Here is a 20,156-nt window from a genome sequence, read left to right as displayed (position 1 = left end):
GCACGTCTTGCACACTGCAGCTTAGGTAACTAGGAGAAGCTTGTGTTTTTTTACACATGTCATAGAAGGGTAAACACAGTTGTAATAAGTAAAATTACTTATTGTCCTATTCTATATAGTGTGTGGCAACCTCAGGTTCTGCAGAGTGAGGCCACTGTGGAAGTGTCTTAAAACTTGTATTCTCTCTACTGGCAGGGGGCGACTCCTCCGCCTGCAAAAAGAAGTCGGATTGTATGGAAGTCTATGAGAAAATGACTCAACTTCTCACTTGATTTATTACCTCAGTAAATATTGTAAACATGAGTTTATGGTCTCAATCACTAGTTTCAAGTTTTCTTCAATACAGCATGATGTTAATTTAGTAAATTATGGTCCATTTAGACTCAAATAGAACACAAAGCGGAGTATACTGTAAAGGACATGTCGCTGCCACTACCAGAGCCGTATACGGCATCTCTACGTCACATTTCCGCATTCCAAATATTGCCGAAAAGTCAAGATGGCGATTGCCGTATTCCAAGATGGAGACGGCCAAATCGCCGAACTCAAGGCGGCAGTCCATAAACCAATGGGTGACGTCACGATGACTCCGTCCACTTCTTATCTGCTGTCTATGGTCACAGCCTTTCCAGTGAGCCAGCATACGCAATACCAGGGCCCTGGCCCACAAATGGAGCAGTTCCATAATTCATGTTGTTAAAAACAGCTGTGTTTACCCTGCAATGTTAATGTCATAATGGCTGCTGTGAAAAGGGCCTATAGATGATAAAGTCCCATAAGAATGACTTCAGGGGCAGAGCAGCACAGAGCTTGTGCAAGGTAGGACAAACATTTCAGAGTGCAATGAAGCTTAGGCAACAGGGTTGCGTAGTGCTGTGGTTCTCATCTGAGAGCCATGGAGACACAAGAGTATTCACATTTTCAGTCCAGCCAATCCACACAACAGCCAGCTTCACTAATTATCACCCCCACAACCACACAAGAGGGACTAATGAGTGAAATCAAATGGTGGTGAGGTGTCTGATTGGAATGCAAGCCTGCATTGTTTTGGGTTTCTATGACACATGGCTGAGGACCTCTGATGTATTGAGTGGGGTAGACTCCGTAGTTGTGTTCAAACAAGCAGCAGCTACACTACTGAAGTGTGTTTGAGTAAGACGCTACCAGCTCCAGGGGTGCTCTGTCATTGCAGATCCTGCACTTTGACCATGCAATCCAAAAGGGGATTTTAATGCATGAAGCAGGATCACATTATTAATTATTGCTTTATTTAAGATACCCATTTTTCATCGTGTCAGTGTAAAGAGGTGTGGAGCTGGAGCAGTGAGGAGTGGGACATGACCGATGATGATGATGATGATGATGATGGCAGTACCAGGTGAGAGGTGGAGGATGAGTCTGAGCAACTGTCTAATATCTGTCTACTACAACGATGGGTAGAAACTGTAAGACAGTTTGTGAAGTTATTGATAAAAGAATAAATGCAAAGATTTAAGTGAGTTTATGTGTCTCACTGGAAATTCATGTTTTATTTGTTATTAGCTGTCTATGCCAGTACCAAGTCTACTTCCCTCTTTATCTCTTTTATTCTTCCATGGTACCGGCTTTACTCATGTTTAATGTATGGTGTCTTTCCTCCACAGAGAGACTGCTCCGTCTAGATCGGGAGGAGAGACGCAAGGAGTATCGCCGTCAAGATTTTATATCTTTGGACAAGATCACAACCTGGGGAGAGGAAAATAGACGTAAGCGCTTCTTATCAGTGACACCCAACTCAAGACATTCAGCTACAATAAGCTGACACATAATGGCACTGTTTACACAGCCCACCTGAAAAATTATTTTGCAATAATTCTGGTGGCTACATTACAGTTTAAGTATTTTGCCCATTTTTGTGCATTTAGCCACACTTATATTTGTATGAAAATATAAAGAAACTAAATTCTGCACATAAACGAGCTGTACATGTATTTTTCCGTATGCTGGAGCTTGCATGATATTGGTAATGTTTTCCTGAATTTGTAATTAGGTTAAAGTGTTTTTAAGTGTGAAATATCAGCACAGACAGTTTGCTAACTTAAAAAAAGGGACTTGTATGATTAGGAGAAGGGGATTTGCTAATGTTAGTAAAATAATATGAAAATCTGACATGTCTTTTTGTTCACCAAGCCTCTATTGCTTTCTAATTTCTTGGAGAACATACAGTATGGAGCCTAAACCTTTTTGCATCTAAAGTTAGATTAAAGGCAAGTGTTATGGATTATGTATAAATCAAAAAAGTGACAAAAATCAATAAAGAAAACTTAGAAGAACATACTTCTTAATTGAAAATCCGTTGTTACTTGTCAGCCAACAGTAACAGAGCTTTATAACGGTCAGAAACCAATAAAGTCACAAAACACTGCTGTAACCCAACAGTTAAGTAGACTACAGCATTGTTTCTCAAATGGGGGTACGAGTACCCCTAGGGGTACTTTGGAGTACTGCAGGGGGTACTTCAAATTTTATTTTTAATGTTAAAAAATATCACTCATGCACACCAGCAATTGCTACAAAGATGATGCTATAATACCTTCAATACAAATGTAAATGTTAGATTGACAAACTACATTTTATATTAAATATTTTTTTATTAAATGCAATCGTTAACTGCCATAAACTGTCAACTGCCGCAACAAATGCAATCAGGTTCATAATTCTGTTTGTTCAATGTGAACCGAGAAGACAGTTTCCATAATGAATAAAATAAGGAAAACGTATTTGTGGCTTACACCTGAAAACATAGAGAAAGAAGGAAAACAGAAAGTGAGAACAGAGTACTGTCATGAACACTTGAAATGTAGCATTTAAGTGTTTTTCAGTGACAAGGTTGTTGCTTAGTAAAGAAGACATTGATGGTGCACCGTACTGTAGGCCTAACATTACCTCTGTAGGCTTTGTTTTTTTTACCAAAAATGATTTGCGTTAAGGGGTACTTGGCTGAAAAATATTTCAAAGGGGGTATACTATTGAAACATAGGTTTGACAACCACTGTGTTAATTTAGTGCTAAGTTTCAAAAGTACTTAAATTATTCTAGCGTTCACATTCTAAGTCACAACTAATTATGCTACAAAGATACTCTTATTAATAGTACGTCTTTTATGTAAATAACATGTTTCAATAAAATTAAATCAATTTGGTATAGCATAAATAAAGGTAACATTGAAGTTACAAATAAGACCGTTCTATAAAGTTGTCAGTGTAGTTGGCTTGACATGGAATATAAGTGCTCTGATGTGAACTTAATGCTGCAGGGAGGTAATGTATAGAAACAAATGAGGTTGGATGATGAATGCAATCGAGAGTCACAGACTACAATTGACGCTTGGTGAAGTGAGGTAAAATGTTAACTTGTTTAGGAGTGACAGAAATAGATGGCGTAAACTTTATTGACCCAGAGGGGAAACTTGTCTTGGGCACAGTGCTACAGTCTGTTGTTTTACATGAAAACAATCACAACAACAACATGAAACCATATCAAGAAAAAGAGACATATGACAGTGACAAGACGGCAACTTAACAAAAGAACACATCTGCTGTGGTATTTGTCTCTGCATTAAATTAAACAAGGTATAATAACTTTGTTATGGCTCTTAGCTGATGTATTCTTCTTAAAGAACCAGTATGAAACAGAACTGCTGATTCACAGCTCCTTGGTTGTTAACCTTTCTTAAAGGAGGTATACTTTACAAAATTGTCATGCCTAAACTTACCTTGCTTGTTATCCACAGAATATACCAGCTCATAGAAATTACCACACATTGCATCACACAATTTAAAAAGTTTTTTATGTTTATTGTGTGTGTATATGTGTGCGTATATATATGTGTGTGTGTGTGTGTGTGTGTGTGTGTGTGTGTGTGTGTGTGTGTGTGTGTGTGTGGATGGATGGATGGATGGATGGATGGATGGATGGATGGATAGATATACACACACACACACACACACACACACACACACATATATATATACACCTTACTGTATAGAAGGAATACAAATGAGTATTCTGAATTAAAGTTCACAGTGTCCATGTCAAACACTATCTAGAGTCGTGATATTACAGTATGTACAGTATTTTCCACTTTCTTCCACTCTATGAAGTATTGCTTTATAGAAAACTGGAATAAACAATAAATGGAGTCTATTCTCCATCAACATCATCACATTTAGGTACGTTTGAGAACCATTCATGAATCTGCTTTTGTGTCTATATAAAGGAACAAATAATGTGTGTATTTATTGAGGGGCATCTCAATGTTTTGATCTTCTGATTTGAATGAGTACAAGGAGTTGAAGATGTCTTTATTTTGTTATTTCAGCCAATGAAAAAGAGGAAGGGAATGATCTGACGGGCGGAGGAGGGCTGACTGATAAAGTATCTCTCTACAAAGGAGATATTACGGTCTTGGAGGTGGATGCCATCGTCAATGCAGGTAAGAATCTGCCCTTTGACCTTTTGGGAGCTGTGTGATGGTGTTTGCTGCTGGAATGCACCTCGGCTATTAAATTGTCCTTGGCTGCCCTCTACTGTTCAGACTCAGAAAGTGCTGCTCTCCTGGATCTGACCTCCTGTATGCTGCAATACAGGGACTAGATACCGTTCTGACCTTTACTTACTAACGTCTTGTTGCAGTTCCAGCTCTTTCTCCTACCTTGTGCCAGAGAAACATGAGGTTGATGCCTGAATTCATTCTGATTCAGTTGGAAGTTACAATTATCTCATTCGTCACGAATGTGTGTGCTGTAAGGATTAGCAGCCACATAGCCATTGGTTCAGTTAAGTAAAGATTTGTTATGGTGACTCAAAGAGAGGATGTCGAATCGGAGAGAGTTAGCAGATCTTTGTTTTTCAGAGATTTCTGCTCCTGTTATGTAACGTTCTGCAGTCTGCTCACAACCGACACACATCAGAGTTGCTGAAAGATTGCTTTACCTGTTGCTTCTGCAGCTAATGCTCTCAGCTCTTTTGCAGCCATAGACTTGATAGTCCCACCCTATAGCTGTATAACAGCAGTATGTTAAACACGGTCTACTTTGGCTTTCTGCAGTTGTTTCATAACTTTTAACCTTCCTCATGCGGCATTTGCAAACACGCACATACACGCATTACAGTCTAACAAGCAATGTGCATCTCGTGTGAAATTACTACTCTGTAATTTATGCATCTGTTAATCTTATTATTTATAAGATTAAAAGACGTGATAAACAGACTGATCTGTAAGGCTAATGAATGTAATATGTTATGTAAATACTCAGCCTGATGAGGATAAGGTGATATGACATTCTCGTCGGCATCATGTAAAAGACAAATATGGGGTTTAGTACACCAACACCTAAATGTCATGGCAATTTTCTTGCTTCATCAACATTTTGACCTTTTACAAATGTAGCATCTGTAGCTGATATTATACTTTTTGATAACTGCTACATGTCTGAATTGCATCGCTGTATTCTATTTAGAAATATCTAAGCTCTGTGAAGAGAGATATCAAGTTTTATCCCAGTCTATGTTCTTTACAGTTAGTATCTTTAAACAAACTAAGGTTAAGACGGGGAATAAGGCGAGCAGAGTTTTTATTAAGTCACTAGAAAAATGGAGCATATTAGAATGGAAATGAGGTGCAGGAGGGAGCATTGCACCTTTTTGTTTTAAACTGTTGAATACTTTTGTAAAGGCAGGCAGTTTATTTCAGCAGTTAATGCTGCCAGACGTCCAGGCTCTGATTGAGCTGCATGGTGGCCAGGAGGTAATTCATCCTGTTTAGCAGGCTGTCAGAGGGTCTGAAAGGTTGAAGGAATTGCCGAAGCCTTTTATAATTTCCAGAAGGTCTCAGCAGTTGGCCCAATGCTGCTCTATTCAGACTGCAGGACCAGTTGTCTTAGTACAGGTGGTTGGACTGATAACAGCATACAGTGTCATGCTGCCCAGTTTCCTTCCACTATCTATGACAGTCCTGCTCAACAATAGTAGTATGTTGTGAATGTCTATTTTAATGTGAATAGAGTGTTCCAAACCATGTTTATTTTTTGTCATTGGTAACAAAAGACTTTGTTTTTATTGTATGGCATTAATAATAGTGGTTACAAACTATGTATTAGTTGAATAAGCTGGACCTGCTCTGGCTGTTGTGGCTCTTGTCCAAATTTTAGTGCGTAGCAAAGTTCTGAGCTGCATGTGAACAAACATTGCGGATGTTGAGCGTGGAGTTTGATAAGATCTTTGGAAAGTTAGTTCAACTTCTTGGCTTTCATCTATTCACTGTTTCCATTCACTGTTTCCAATCTGTAGCCGGCAGTACTTCCATTTTCTCCTGCTGTTTTTCATTTAGGTTGGCACCAGTAGACTGCTGTCTATGAAGCGTGGGACTTATGAGAACATATTAGCCCAAAGCTTAATAAACAAGTGCAGTGATGCTAGTTATGCAAATTGTAGGTAAATGTGAAGGTTGCTGTGTAAATGTATTGAAATATGAAGGAAGGAACACATGTTCCACTATTCACATATCTAGACTACTTATTATTATTATTATTATTATTATTATTATTATTATTATTATTATTATTATACCCTCCTGTGTGTTCAGTGGAGATGAACTAGTACAGCCGGTATCATCCTGTGCTGCCCCACCTGCTTGGAGAGTTAAGACTGTATTGTTCTTGCAGTTGAACAAAGCAATTTAGCATCAGGATATCATAATGATATGCGAGATGAAATAGTAACATTTTGGTCATTACATATTATGATTTTTTTTTTATCTTTAAGACTGCATTGGCATCATGGTTTTCTAAATGCATTGACTGTAGCTCACGGGAGCGAACAATGACTCCAAAATGTCAACTGTTCAGGAAGTAAGTAAAGCTGCAGTGCTTCTAGCTTGTTTTCAGCTGACCTGTTCTTTTGTTTTATCACATAACAATTTTTAATTTATTCTATAAGCCAAAGGCACAACATTTGTGCAACAAGGTTTTGTCATGACGGCAGCAATATGTTGGCTGCAAAGGAGCAATGTCTGTAATTTTAAGGGACACAGGCCACTTGGTGCTACTGTTATGCTGGCTGCCTATAGCTTTTAGGGGGTGTCAAGTTGCTTTATGTCCTCCATTAAAGTTTAATTATTAGGCTCATTGAGTTTTTAATTCTTCCTTAATTCTGTTTGGCTGGAGGTTGAACAGAAGGTGCTCAAACTGTCACCTGGGTGAGAGCCTGGAGAGCGCAAGACAAGGAGGTGCTGTGGTGACAATCGGTGAACTGCGGGGGTGGAGGGCAGGATGGCCTCGTCATGACGCGGTGGCTGCAGCATCCAGATGGCCCAGCTCAGCCTGCTCTGTAGAGTGAGCCACCACTCAAACTCCTGCTCCCTGTAACCCTCTGCCTACTGCTTCTAAAGCATGAAAGTGACAGGGAGGCATGACGCATCTCTCATTGTTCACTCCGCACATTGTCTAGATTGTAGGTCCAGATTCCTCTACAGGATGCCATTTCCTCTTTGTATAATAGCTCTAATATGTTCAGCATGCAAGTGACAACACTGCGTTTTTTCAGTAATTTTGGCAAATAGCCAACAATTCCCCTCATCGTCTAGTAGCCAGTAGTCGGACAATGATCAATGGAAAGAGGAGACTATCACACTTAACCACGGCATGTTTCATAGAAAATTATAGGGTTCATTTAAAGTTGAAGGGGTGCGTTTTTAAATTGAATGCATGTCATTACTGTTGCTTTTACATGACAAACACAAGATCGTGTCTTCCATTTTTCTCCTTGTCTTTGTACGTGGAGTTCATGTGAGTGTCACCATCCCTCAGATCACAATGAGGGAGAAAAGATAACTGTACGAAGTGGAGAGGACTTTTCTTATCATGATGACTGTGGTAATTATGCACAGGGGTTGACTCCTAATCCATTACCCGCCGTAAACCTTTCCCATATTTCTGTATTAGATCATTTTTTAAAGGAGCCAATTTAGTGTGCATAGGGAATCTGGTTATGTACGCTATAAAGAACCTGAAAGGGGTTGAGATGCATGTGAGAAAGGCAATTGGTATTCAGTTGTATGGAGCTGCTCATACTGCAGTCATCGCAGGTTTGATGAGAGCAGTGACCCTCGGAGGACCGACTACCATAATCCAGTGGAGATTGACTTTTATACGCTTTTTGATATGCAGTCCATTCAAACATTGTTTGCCTGTGGGGCTGCTTGGCACACAGGCAATGTTGTTTACTCTTCAATGATGCAGAATGTACAGTACAGAAGGCTACCGGGTGCGCTGGTGAACAGAATACAATGTTATTCTGTGATTCAGAGAACGGGAACATAGAGGTGGTTAATGTCAGTCATCATAACATTCTAAATGAAGCTTCCCTGTATGTTGTTCCAGATGAGAGTTAAAGAAAACTATAGTGGCTTCTGTAACACTTATTTGATATTTATTTAAATTGCACTTGAACTAAATTTCTTTTAACGGTGTTGACTGACATGGAATCAGTTATTGGGTTGTTTGAGGTAACATTTGTATAAGAATAGCAAATAAGAAATAATAAAATAAAGTGCTAAATTTGATTTATCCAATATTATTCATGTGTAAAAACAGCGGCTACATGCAATCAAAACATAAAACTGAGCTGCATATTTTCTGCAAAGTTATTGAAGGGAGAACACTTTTTGCATCTCCAAGGGGTTACTTTTCTTTTAAGGGTGAGGTTGTGGTTCATCCTTCCCCACTTATTGGAAACCTCAGTAGTGGTGGCAGCACGGCAACAGAGCAGGATAATGGTGTGTAATGTCCAGAGAATATTATATGCTTCTCTGAGACACAAGCCTTAATGGAGAGCACTGCCTTATTTATTAGGGAATGACTCTCTGAGTGCTCTGGTAATATTTTAGCCTGCAGAGCACAAGGCTTTCCAGAATGAAAAGTAGATGTGGCATTTTTATTCTCTCGCTGCTCTTGGTCTATAGACGGACTCTAAAAAGACCGACTTTTTCACCGTCACTCTTCCTAACTTTAGGGTTCTTTTCAAAGGTCTACTTGTAATATATATGACAACATATTCTCCTTTTCTATTTTGTGAAAGGCAGTATTCTTAGGTGAAATTGATTTGCTGTCCAAATCCTTTTTTTCTGTCTAAATTGTTGTTGGGCCACTTCATTACTGTTATGGAATGGGGACATTTTTTAGCAGTTGCAGAATAGGTTGTCCCAACCCCACACCCATTAAGACTAACACCAGACTGTGGCATGACAAGCCAAAGAATGATGTCAACTTTACAATTCACGTTTTACCGTTCCTCTTCCTTTTGTGATTGATAAAGCCTATGGCTTATGGTTTTGCGTCCTACTGTTTGGGGATCTTGTCAGCATAGACTCTTCATTAGATTTTCTGTCAGGCCATGGATGTGCTGCACAACACACTCATTCCCTGGAGAGTCTGGCTCGACGGGTCTATCCGTCTCTCTGCAGATTCCCACCCTGTGCCATAACCTCCCTGAGTGATGCAGCCAAGCTCCCAGCAATTTGACTGCAATTCAGGGTCTCTCACTCGCTGTTCTCCGTTTCACTGTGGTGCCAGTTGCATATAGAAACATGCGCACGCGCACGCGCACGCGCACACAGTACATTACAAACCGTTGCAGAGGATGGGTAACTTCTTGAGCAAACTTGTGATTGTTGCACTGTCACACCAAGAATGAAAATCGATGCCCCTGGCTGAGGGAGCTTGCTGCTCTGTTGAACAGTGAAATGACTCCGGTGAGTGGGTTGCGTTGGGTCCTGCACTAAAAGGTCCAGTTAATCGTATCAGCTCTGAGAGAGAGAGAGAGAGAGAGAGAGAGAGAGAGAGAGAGATACAGCACAAGTGAACTGAGGTGACAAACCAGCTGACGAGCTTCCTCTGCTTCCGATCTTGGCTCGATTTCTCTCCTCCCAGTGTCCCGCTTGTGAACAGCCTTGCAGCCGGCCTCAGTTATTGGTCGACGTCACTGTTGTTTACCTAATCCCTGTGGCTTACGAGGTGCCAACATGGCCAGGTAGAAATAATTTTTCACGAGGTGTGCCTAATGGAAAGTAATCATGGGAATCTGTGCTGTCAGTGTGGATCCGGCTGCACTTAGAGAAATGTATCCCTTTGCTTGAACTGCTAATGGTCTATGACCGTATTGAGTGTTTGGGAGAATGAGCCGCCCCGTCCTTCCCAGTCCCACATTTTGTGACCCAACCCACACCACCTTCTCCCTCTCTTACACACACACACACACACACACACACACACACACACACACACACACACACACACACACACACACACACACACACACACACACACACAGTGGTGTTTAGGCCATGAAACTGACTTTGTGACGGTTGCCAGTGCTCATGAGGAGGACAGTCATTCAGGTCAGGTCCTCACTTGTCTCCCCTTGAGGACAGAGAACTTAAGTAATCGTTGTCAAGGTCGGAAAGTCTCTGTTTGCATCCCTGTTTTTCTTCCGAGCCCCTTCTTCTCAAAACACGCCAGGTCTCATCCATCAGGCCTGTGAGTGATTGTGAGGGTATTCAGACACGGGGATAGAGTCTCTCAGCACCTTCTGCTTCTCTCTTCCTTTAACTCACACAAGTTGAGGATTTTGGAAAAACTAATTACCGTAGAGGGTCATTATAAGACATGGTGAGGAAAGCAAGTAGTCAAAAATAAATATAAGCATTATTGTTATTTAGTGAGGAAAATGTAACCTCATATGCATGTTAGTGTTTTAAGAATGGCCTTAACAAAACAAATCTTTTTTTTAGAAAAACAAAACGACACAATGCTTTCTGAATGGATACTTAAAATGATGGTTACAAAATGAAAAAGCAGATGAATAGAATGTTTTGCAGCAGTATAAAGCAGGTAAAGCTTTAATTTAAGCTTGTGTTTCTGGTGGCCTATAGGGGGCACTGTGGCTCCACCTAAGTATTGCTGACATTTCTGATGGCAGAGTAAGTTCTGAGGAGCGAGATCACTGGGCTGCTGCTGCATTTCAGATGGATAAAGCCCCTTTTTCTGCCTCCTCTTCACAGATGTTTCTCTAGAACTGTTTGAGGTGACAATTGTAAATTCCAACAATCTTACAGATTTTAATAATCTGTTTCTCCAATAGCCCAGAAAAATGTCCAATATTGTGCTGTTTTTGGAAATTGAAACACATTTTTGGGACAAAATGGAACAGATGCTGATCTTGGAGCTCAGTCAAGGTTTCACATGTTACATATTATTGTAAAAGAAGTGAGAGTGTGGCTGTGCACTTCTTTTCATGCTGTGGTTGAGATGTGGAGATACAACGTGCACAGTTGTGTAGTTGCATGCGCAGAAGATGGAATGAGTTCTTTTTATCCTTTACTAGCTCTTTACTGGCACAGTGAAAGGAGAGGGTTGCAGAAATCAACTGCTGACTGTTTCTCTGCACACTCCCCAGGCAGTGTGCTCTGCACGGCCGTCAGCAGGCGATTCACTGGTCCTCACAATACCCCTCTTGGAACACCAGTTCATTCTGCCCGTTTCTGTTCTCCCCATGTGTTCCTCAGTTCCCTCATTTTAGTTTGAGTTAATCTCTACTCCTGCGAATGCTGTAGACCTTTGTGGAAACAAACAAATGGGAGCCATGTACACTGAGAGCCCAGGAATGTGTGCACCTTAGCAGAAATACTGATGAGCTACTTGGTTACAGGCCTGCCGTGGCAAGGTTTTCAGTAACGGCTTCATATATATAATGGCTAGGTGATGGTAATGAGCAACATAATGTCACAGGTAAGTCAAGGAATATAAAACACCAGGGTGTTTTCTTTGAGGATTGTACGCCTAAAAACTCCATTTTATAATTTTATGCTTTAGCTAAACGGCTCTCCATTTCTTCAGAGGCGCTGCAGTGGTTAAAATATATTCGTGCTACCCATGATATGTAGTCGTGTTGTGGCAGAAATAAAATATTCCAATGCAACGTTACTGTGACTAAGTCTGTGTCAAAATTCTACCTAGAACATCGGCGTTTAATTGAGATATGAAATAGTGTCCTCCCAACATTTCCCTGTTAGCTAAACAGAAAAAAAACGTTGGCATAAGAAAGCCTCTAAGGAACTCAAATTAAATTCTGTGATGTTTGCTGAGTAGCTTTAAATGAGAATGCAATTCCTATAACCCAGGGCAGTTCATTCAATATTTGTGAGCATGTCCAAGTTTCTCTCAAAGCTGAGGAACCAGGGGCCGTGTCCATAAAAGTAGCTCTCAACTGGCTATTTTGAATGCATTTTAAAGTAACTGGAAATGTTCCAGTGCCAGATTCCTCTTTAACTTTTAAAACTAGGAGAGAACCATCAGACGTTTATTTATAAGTCCTTCTGAGGTGAAGGTTTGCCTCTAACTGCAATTACTGAAGGGAGTAAACACTAAGCGAAGATGCCATTTTACCCCTAAACTACAAAATATTTCACTCTTCAAACAAATCTTAAGAGAGTTGGCCTCAAGCATGTACTGAACATTTCAGCAGTGTATGTATCAACAATCATGATGCTTAGAAACCTTCCGTTGATGGGCTGCATGTATACACTAAATCTTCATTTACAGAATCAAGGGAAATGGAACCCTTTTCAGAACCACTTGTACTAGAACTGCCACCACCGGAAAGCTTTGATTATATTCATTAAAAAATATGTATTCTTGTGTGAAGAGATATCTTTTTATTATGCAGTAGGTATGTTAGGTATTTTAAGTACCGTCCTATTCTTACAGGGTAATTCAGTGGTTCCCAAACGTTTTCTGTCAAGTCCCCCTTTGATGATATAGGAACATTGTAAGTCCCCCCACCGCACCCGACCCCACCCACCCCAAATTGGTCGTACCTTTTTGTTTTGAATTAATTGCATTATAATATATAAACTCAAAAAAAATGTGGTTTTCTCACTGAAAAAGTCCTAGAGTGGGAACCTTTTTTAAGCCTCCTAAATAATATACTGTGTATAAACTTTTAACAGGACCTCGTCATAGGTATCAGCTTGATATAATATGATGTCAGACATTCATAAGCGATCTGTTAAAATGTGAAGCCCATTGTGCCGGAGACGTCTATAGACTACATTTTTATTACCCAAATTATGTTTGATAGCAGCACTAGCAGCGCAGAACCAGAAAACACACACATTATCCTAAATGAAAAACTCACCTTAAGGTACTATCGGAGAGACCTTTTCCATCTTCTATAATGAACCTGGTTCATATCAGCTGCAGCTTTTCCTAGATGAAAACAAATAAGGTATAAATCCAAACATGACTTTTGAGAACTTGCAAAAATGCAATAAATGTGACAGGAAAAATAGTTTTTTTTGGGAAAACAATCAGCTAGTTGACAATGACATAAAGCTCTTATAAAGACCCTGACCTTAAAGAACACTGCTGAATGCTCTCTAATAGAAATTAGACAAGTCACAAGAAAAACATGCTGGTGTGTATATATGTGTGTGTGTGTGTGTGTGTGTGTATATGTGTATATATATATATATATATATATATTGTATGTGTGTATATATATATGTACGTACATCAGCATGTTTTTCTTGTGACAGTCTAATTTCTTAAGATGAGAACAATTTGTCACAGCGATTTTAATTGTCTTCACGCAGCTACCTGTTATGGTGTAGGAGAGCTGGTATGATGCAGTGTGTCACTGCGACGATGGTTTTAATTGAACATGCTCTATCTATTGTACAGTAATAATGAAAATACACTGAACTCCAGCAATCAGCAGCAGCTCTTAGGGGCTACGTGACGGCACAGTTGTTGCCCTCCTGAATGGTAATGAAGCCCTGACTGGACATCCTGATGAAATGGATTTCCCTTTTGTTGACACAAGTGATTGTGTGGTTACTGTAGGGCTTAGGGAATGTGGACTCATTATAGACAAAGACCTTCGTTCAGCCGAATGGTAATAGAAACAAGACTGGGTTCTGTTGGCTATGATGAACGGGGAGCTTTATGTGAAACGCCTGGGAGATATGAGTCTATTAGGCATGATGGACTTATTATTTTGAAAGGTATTACAGCTTACAAGTCGGTGTTTGATGTAACTACCCTGCAAACAATGAGCACTAATGAACTCCATCAGATTTCCAAAAAGGCAACCATTTTGGGCTCCTTTTATGACAAAATGAACAGTGTTTATTGCAGACTTTGTTAGAAGGTACTGTATACTGAAAGATCGTATTCCTTCAATTGATCACTTCAGGCAGTTATGAGGGTAACAAGGCGCTGCATACTGAGAATATGCAGTCAGATGCTTGACATTTCATTCTGTGTAACAAACTCCCCAGAAGAACAACACGATTTAAGGTTGACCTGAGAAGTTGGATTAGATTTTCTTTCCATAACAGAGTTCAGCATGGGGAGGAATTTTTGATGAGAGGAGAACCAGAGGAGACGGAGCTTGAGTGGCAGTGAGTGAGGAGGTGTTTTGCAGCAAGGTTCAGAGGGTTGCTTATATAGAGCAGTTATAGACAACCTGATGATTTGTTGTGATGTACCGGGAGAGAGCAGCGAGACCTGACTGAGAGGTAGTGTGACCTCAAACAAACTACATTTGTTGAACCTCGCTCAGCTGTGGAGCTATAATGGGATGATTGAATTGCTTCTGCAATTAGCATGATGAAATGGACAAATAAGTGACTTTAGTGAAACCCGCTCCAGTAAGGGACTGCAATTTGGTTGGCCTTTGATGCTTCGGTTGACTATGGGGACAATTTAATCTCTTTAATACAATCTTAGCTCTCCCCCCATGCACAAACAAAGCAGATTAAAGGTTCCCTATAAGGCGAAGACTTCACAGTCTTCACAGTCAGGCGAGAAACTCCCTCAACACAGAACCAAAGCATTATTTCGGTTCAGTTGTACTTATCTTGCTTTATTCAATTTATTTAGCAGGGTTCATATCTATAAGGGAGACCCCACCAGGACCTCAATAGCACATCATGTATTATATATAAGTACATCCAACTTATTGGTATGGAACGGTAGATTTATGGGTACAAGGATAGAGAGATGGGGTGAAAGATGGACTGAACGACACGAAATACATAAAACATACAATATATTTACACTCTGATAAAATAAGACATAATTACCTTGTTGGCAGAGCAGTAAAATCTCCACGTACTAAAAGCCATATCTAGGTTACCGCATTATTGTGTTCAGTGTGAAAGTGAAGCTAATTATATCTCAAGTGGCTGAAACTCGGGCTGTTGTAAATAGTCACCTTCTTAGCAGCTTCCACACAGTCCTCTCTTTGATACGAGCTCTACGGAAGCGATCCTTCATCCTCCTGCCATTTGCAGGTGTTGATTAATTTGTAAGAACACACATTGCTGTGGATTAATATGGAAGAGGAAAAGGTATCTTAAAGGAGACATTCCAGTGTTTGTCATGGATTGTGCCACTTAGACAAATGTGAAGACAAGGTGCAGAGACACTCTATATTTATAGTTGTACTTTGAATGCTGCCAGGTGAGGGGAACGAACAGGAAGGAAGAGAGATTGGAGGAAGTTGTGACAGGCAGCAGACTCTGAGGAGGATGTTGTGTACCCTCAACAGATTTAATTTCCCAAGTTCCCTGGATAATCAGCCACCACATGGCCATCCTCCAGCCACCACAGTCCCCCAGGGGCTGTGCTGCGTTGTTGATGAAACACATCACATTACAGTCGATATAGGTGCGTTCATCAAGTCGTAGTGGGTGTCTTGACAAGTGGTGGAAACGACGGAACAAGGTAGCTCCATACGGTATGATCAAAGGCTTGGAAAACTCTTGACCAGAAGACCAAAGTCCCCATTTAATCAGGATATCTGTTCAGAAGCACTGATGTTCACGTATTGTTGGCTAATATATAACGATTTTTTCTTGCTAATTAAAGGAAAATACATTGCTCAAAAACATAATTGTGGTATGTTGATATAATCAGGTTGCATATACGTGTATCTGCAGGTTAATAAGACAGAAGTGACTCAGTGATCATTCCATCAGATTCCAATACTTTCACAACTCACTATAAAACCCACCACAAAAATGAACTGCTGGCATTTTACAACGCTCCCAATCTCCTCATTTTTCCTGCTCCACTTGCACATTTGTTTTACACAGTTCTCTTTTCTTTTCTAACAGTGAAGGGGAAAATTCTGAGTGATGTCTGTTATTAGAAAACCATTCAGTCATGGCTAAAAAGCATTGTTGTCAACCCTAAAACAAGATGAGATTATTTTAGCATTAAAGGTCGTGATGTAGGCTGTTGCCTCTTCAGTAAACAGTTTGGATATGCGCTCTAATGAGCTTCCTTGTTTGTCTCTGCTGTTTTAGGTTTGACTTCATTGTTTCGGTCTGTTATAGACAACTGTAGCTCAGGGGAGTTGCGGGGTTGAGAAGGTGACAAATGGGCTCCTGGATGAGAGGATGGACTTAATTATACAACTTAATTATCAGAGTCTAACTCTTTGTTTAAACACTTTTTGAACAGCGTAATGTTTTTTGCATGCCAGACTTCAGTTAGAGGACAGTATACCTAATTCTAATTTTTAGATAGGTACAATGAAATACAGTTATCACTGGCACTCTTTGCACAATCATAGCTGTAGGTTGGAGCATAGGCATTTAATTAGTCAAAACAACATATCACAGTTTATGCCTGGAAGAATGTATAATAACCCTTAGAGCACAATTTTATGTATTTATGGCAAAAAGCAATTACTTCACCTCACTTTTTAAATATTCTATTTTAATATTGACTGTAGCCTCCGTTAATCTCACTAATTGTCATCTCAATGTACTTTCTAAATTACTCATGAATTGCAAATTGAAATATAGCAGCTGGGGTAACAGGCAAAGCATCATACCTACCTTGTGTTTGGTAAGATAACTTCTGAGAGCTCAGCATCCGATGCAAGGCATTACACATAGTCACAGAGCAGGTAAACATATTTAGGAGGGTGTATCAAACTTGACTGCCCTCTGTGCTTCAATAATGAGAAATACTAACTCTAAAATCTTCCCTCCTTTATCTTTCCTGAGGTGGTTCCTTTCCTACACAAAGAGAACTACTGAAAGTTTCTCCAACACAGATGTGTGTGTGTGTGTGTGTGTGTGTGTGTGTGTGTGTGTGTGTGTGTGTGTGTGTGAACATCAAAGTGCCAGAATCATCTTATGGGTTACTGAAGTAATGGAGTCATCACATTTCACGAGCGCTTTTTTGCTTCTTGCTGTAGGCAACTGTGTAGCACAATGCTTAAGCACTAAGTTTTCATTTTACATGCCTGATATACATCCAACAGAATAGCACAGCAATAGAGCTCATTTGGTGCTATTGTTGTTGTATTTGATAGAATTATATTCTATATCATGTCCAGTAATGCATGAAAACTACAAACACTTCTCATAATAATGCAATGCAACAGCACAACTAACTATATGGCAGGAAAAAAACAAAGCATAGTTTGAACTTGCACGGAACAAAAACTGTCCGTTAAAAGTTTCACCAATGTTTTATTGCGTGGCTGTTATGTTGTCCTTTATTGCATAGTTTAGATGTATTGCACTACTGCAATAACATACTGTATATAGCACAGCGTTTGTTAGCTTTGTGGCCTTTGAGATACATTGTCTAAAATGAAATCACTCAATATTTGATTTCGCCTGCAGACTTGGCAGGGTGACTTGCACATAGAAACGTGTGATAATTGTTTCTGAGAGTGTGTTTGACATTAGAGTAAAGTCCTGAAAACAGCTACACACTGATTTCCATTTAGAAGACAACTCAATTAACTGTGGGCCAATTAATGCTGCCGGTGCAGCTGAAATTAATGAAGAGACATGTCAGCGCAGGCCAGCCGGATGGAAGGCGAAGCAGAAGGTCAGGCACCATTTTCATTGATGATTTTGTTCTGCGTGATGCTTCATCCATTTATCATTTGTATGTTCTGAAAGGGGAATATAAAAAAAAGCTAATTATGACCTGGGAAAGATAAAGTGGGGTCAAAATGTCTCTCATACTAAAAGGTTATTTTAGCTTAATGTTTGATTAATACTGTCTCTAAATAGGCCCTAACCCACAAGCAGCGCCTCACTTTTGGGGTGCGCTCAGAACAGATGGGCTGTAAATGAGAAATCCACATTGACTCTCAAAGGCACACATGTGACTTGTTGCAAGCAGAGAGGCAGACAATACTTAACTTCCAAATAGAGCTGACTGACAGCAGCAGGAATGGGAATAATACATAACTTATCAACAAACACCAATTCTTTGTCAAATAGTGAATTGTGACCTGTGTTGGTCCTCATGCTATGGAAGTGAAGAAGCAGGATTCCAAAGTTTGCCTGAGGCTGCTGCTAGCTTAAAGACAGAGAACACACACTGTGAGACTATGTTTTGGGATTTGGAAGTATGAAAAACCCAAGATGTGGATTTTATGTTCTGGGACCCAACAACTTTAAGGCATTTTGCAGATTTTCTAAATGATTAATCACAAAAATCTCAGTGTAAGAAGCTGGGTTTGACTCACTGGGGGGGCTGTTCCATAAATGAGAGGCTGTAATCTATGTTTATGATGTAATAGACCTGAAGTGGCCTGAACAGTCCGAGGTAGGAGGCAAGTTGAGGCTGTCAGCTGGCAGAAGATTGATGTGATTCAAAGCAATGAGCGAAATCCACCGTCTCTTTGAGAAAAGTCAGTAAAGCCTAGATTGGAACTGTGAGACACAGATAGGGTTGTGTGCTGCTGTCGTTCAGGGCAGAGATGAGCAGGGTGCCATTGTTGAACAGATACTGCGCTGCTTGCTGTTTGCCACAATAAGCCCATTTTAATTCAAGTTTTTTATTCTAACTGTCTTAGAGCAGACTATTTCTCCTGAAGAAGCAAGCTATAAACAAACAATCCAACTGTGTCCAACAGAGAGAGGGCACAGCAATGTTTACCCTCCCTCAAACAATTTGGCATCCCAAAATGAAGAATTCTTTTCGTTGTTTGTGTTGTTAGACTTATGCAAGTTGGCATCAGATCGTCAATCATTTATTTAGAGGAGCTCTCTCAAGCTGTGCAAACACACCCGGTGCCACTTTGTTGTAGCGACCAGGGAGATCTTGTGTTTGTCCCAAAAACCCCAGCGTGTATGTTTCAGGTTTGTTAAGTGTTAAGAAGCCAAGTAAAGCAGCATGGCATGAGGAGCGCACCGCCTCCCCCAGAGAGCTTCATTATGGTAAACTAGGTTTAGGCTTTCACTATAAACACCAGCTGGCGTCTCAATCATAACCGTCTGCTGTGGTATGTCAACATATTTAGATGTTAACACTTGGTTTTTTTATGACACTTTATTTCCTGTCTTGTGGCTACGGCAAGAAATGCCTGGTAGAGGGTATGAAATGCAATCGGCTTTACCGGTTAATCAGCATATTGACAGATTATAGTTTTGCATTGTGCTGTGACATTAGATTATTTAGCTTTCCGACAATCTGTTGGAAGTCAATGTCAACGCAACACGCATAAGGATGAGTGATTGTTTGTTTCTCTACAAGTTTGGCTAATGAGTTATTATTGAATTTCCAATATAAAATATATTGTTGACAATGCTGACAATATTACTGATGTTGTTAATACCTGAATCTGCTCAATTACTTCTGCATTGTGAAGGCAATTATCTTGTATGTCATCGAAAGCACGGCTTAGCACAATCCAATTTGAGTTGAGTCTTCATTTATTCATGCTGTGTCTGTCAGTTAAGGTCAGACAGACCTCTGCTGCTGTCTAACATCAGCCTGTTCATCATCAACAGGCATCTGATGTTGCTGAGATTCTGCTGATTACAGTCATGAAAAATGTACACAAAATAAGACTTACTTTATTTTGCTATTGGAATTTCCATAAATATTACAGTATTAAACGTGTGTTTTCTGTTTTAAAAAGTGTGTTAAAAGAACATTGGGAGATAGCGAGTGCTTCTCAACCTTCTTTTAAGTGGTTGTGTCTCTGATCTCATGGTGGACTAACGTAACTAAGAGCTTGCTGTGAGGACACGCTGTCTCTCTCTGCGGCCGAGTTCTTCATAAACAATTGAT

The 20,156-nt window shown here is 40.0% G+C and overlaps 1 protein-coding gene across 3 annotated transcripts in view; it reads left to right on the top strand.

Annotated features, from left to right (window-relative positions):
• Positions 1 to 20,156, top strand: part of macrod2 (mono-ADP ribosylhydrolase 2) — a 383,002-nt gene that overhangs the window by 2,626 nt on the left and 360,220 nt on the right. For all 3 annotated transcript variants that reach the window (XM_068724930.1, XM_068724931.1, XM_068724929.1), the window contains exons 2-3: positions 1,644 to 1,745; positions 4,361 to 4,474. In XM_068724930.1, the coding sequence (XP_068581031.1) occupies positions 1,644 to 1,745; positions 4,361 to 4,474 (216 nt within the window). The remainder of the gene's footprint in view (positions 1 to 1,643; positions 1,746 to 4,360; positions 4,475 to 20,156) is intronic.

The sequence above is a fragment of the Cebidichthys violaceus genome, unplaced genomic scaffold (assembly GCF_023349555.1).
Source record: "Cebidichthys violaceus isolate CVI_PGR_0920_01 unplaced genomic scaffold, fCebVio1.0.p SCAF_10, whole genome shotgun sequence".
NCBI classification, from domain to species: domain Eukaryota; kingdom Metazoa; phylum Chordata; class Actinopteri; order Perciformes; family Stichaeidae; genus Cebidichthys; species Cebidichthys violaceus.
The sequence above is the reverse complement of the archived record's forward strand: the minus strand, read 5'-3'. Positions and strand labels throughout refer to the sequence as shown.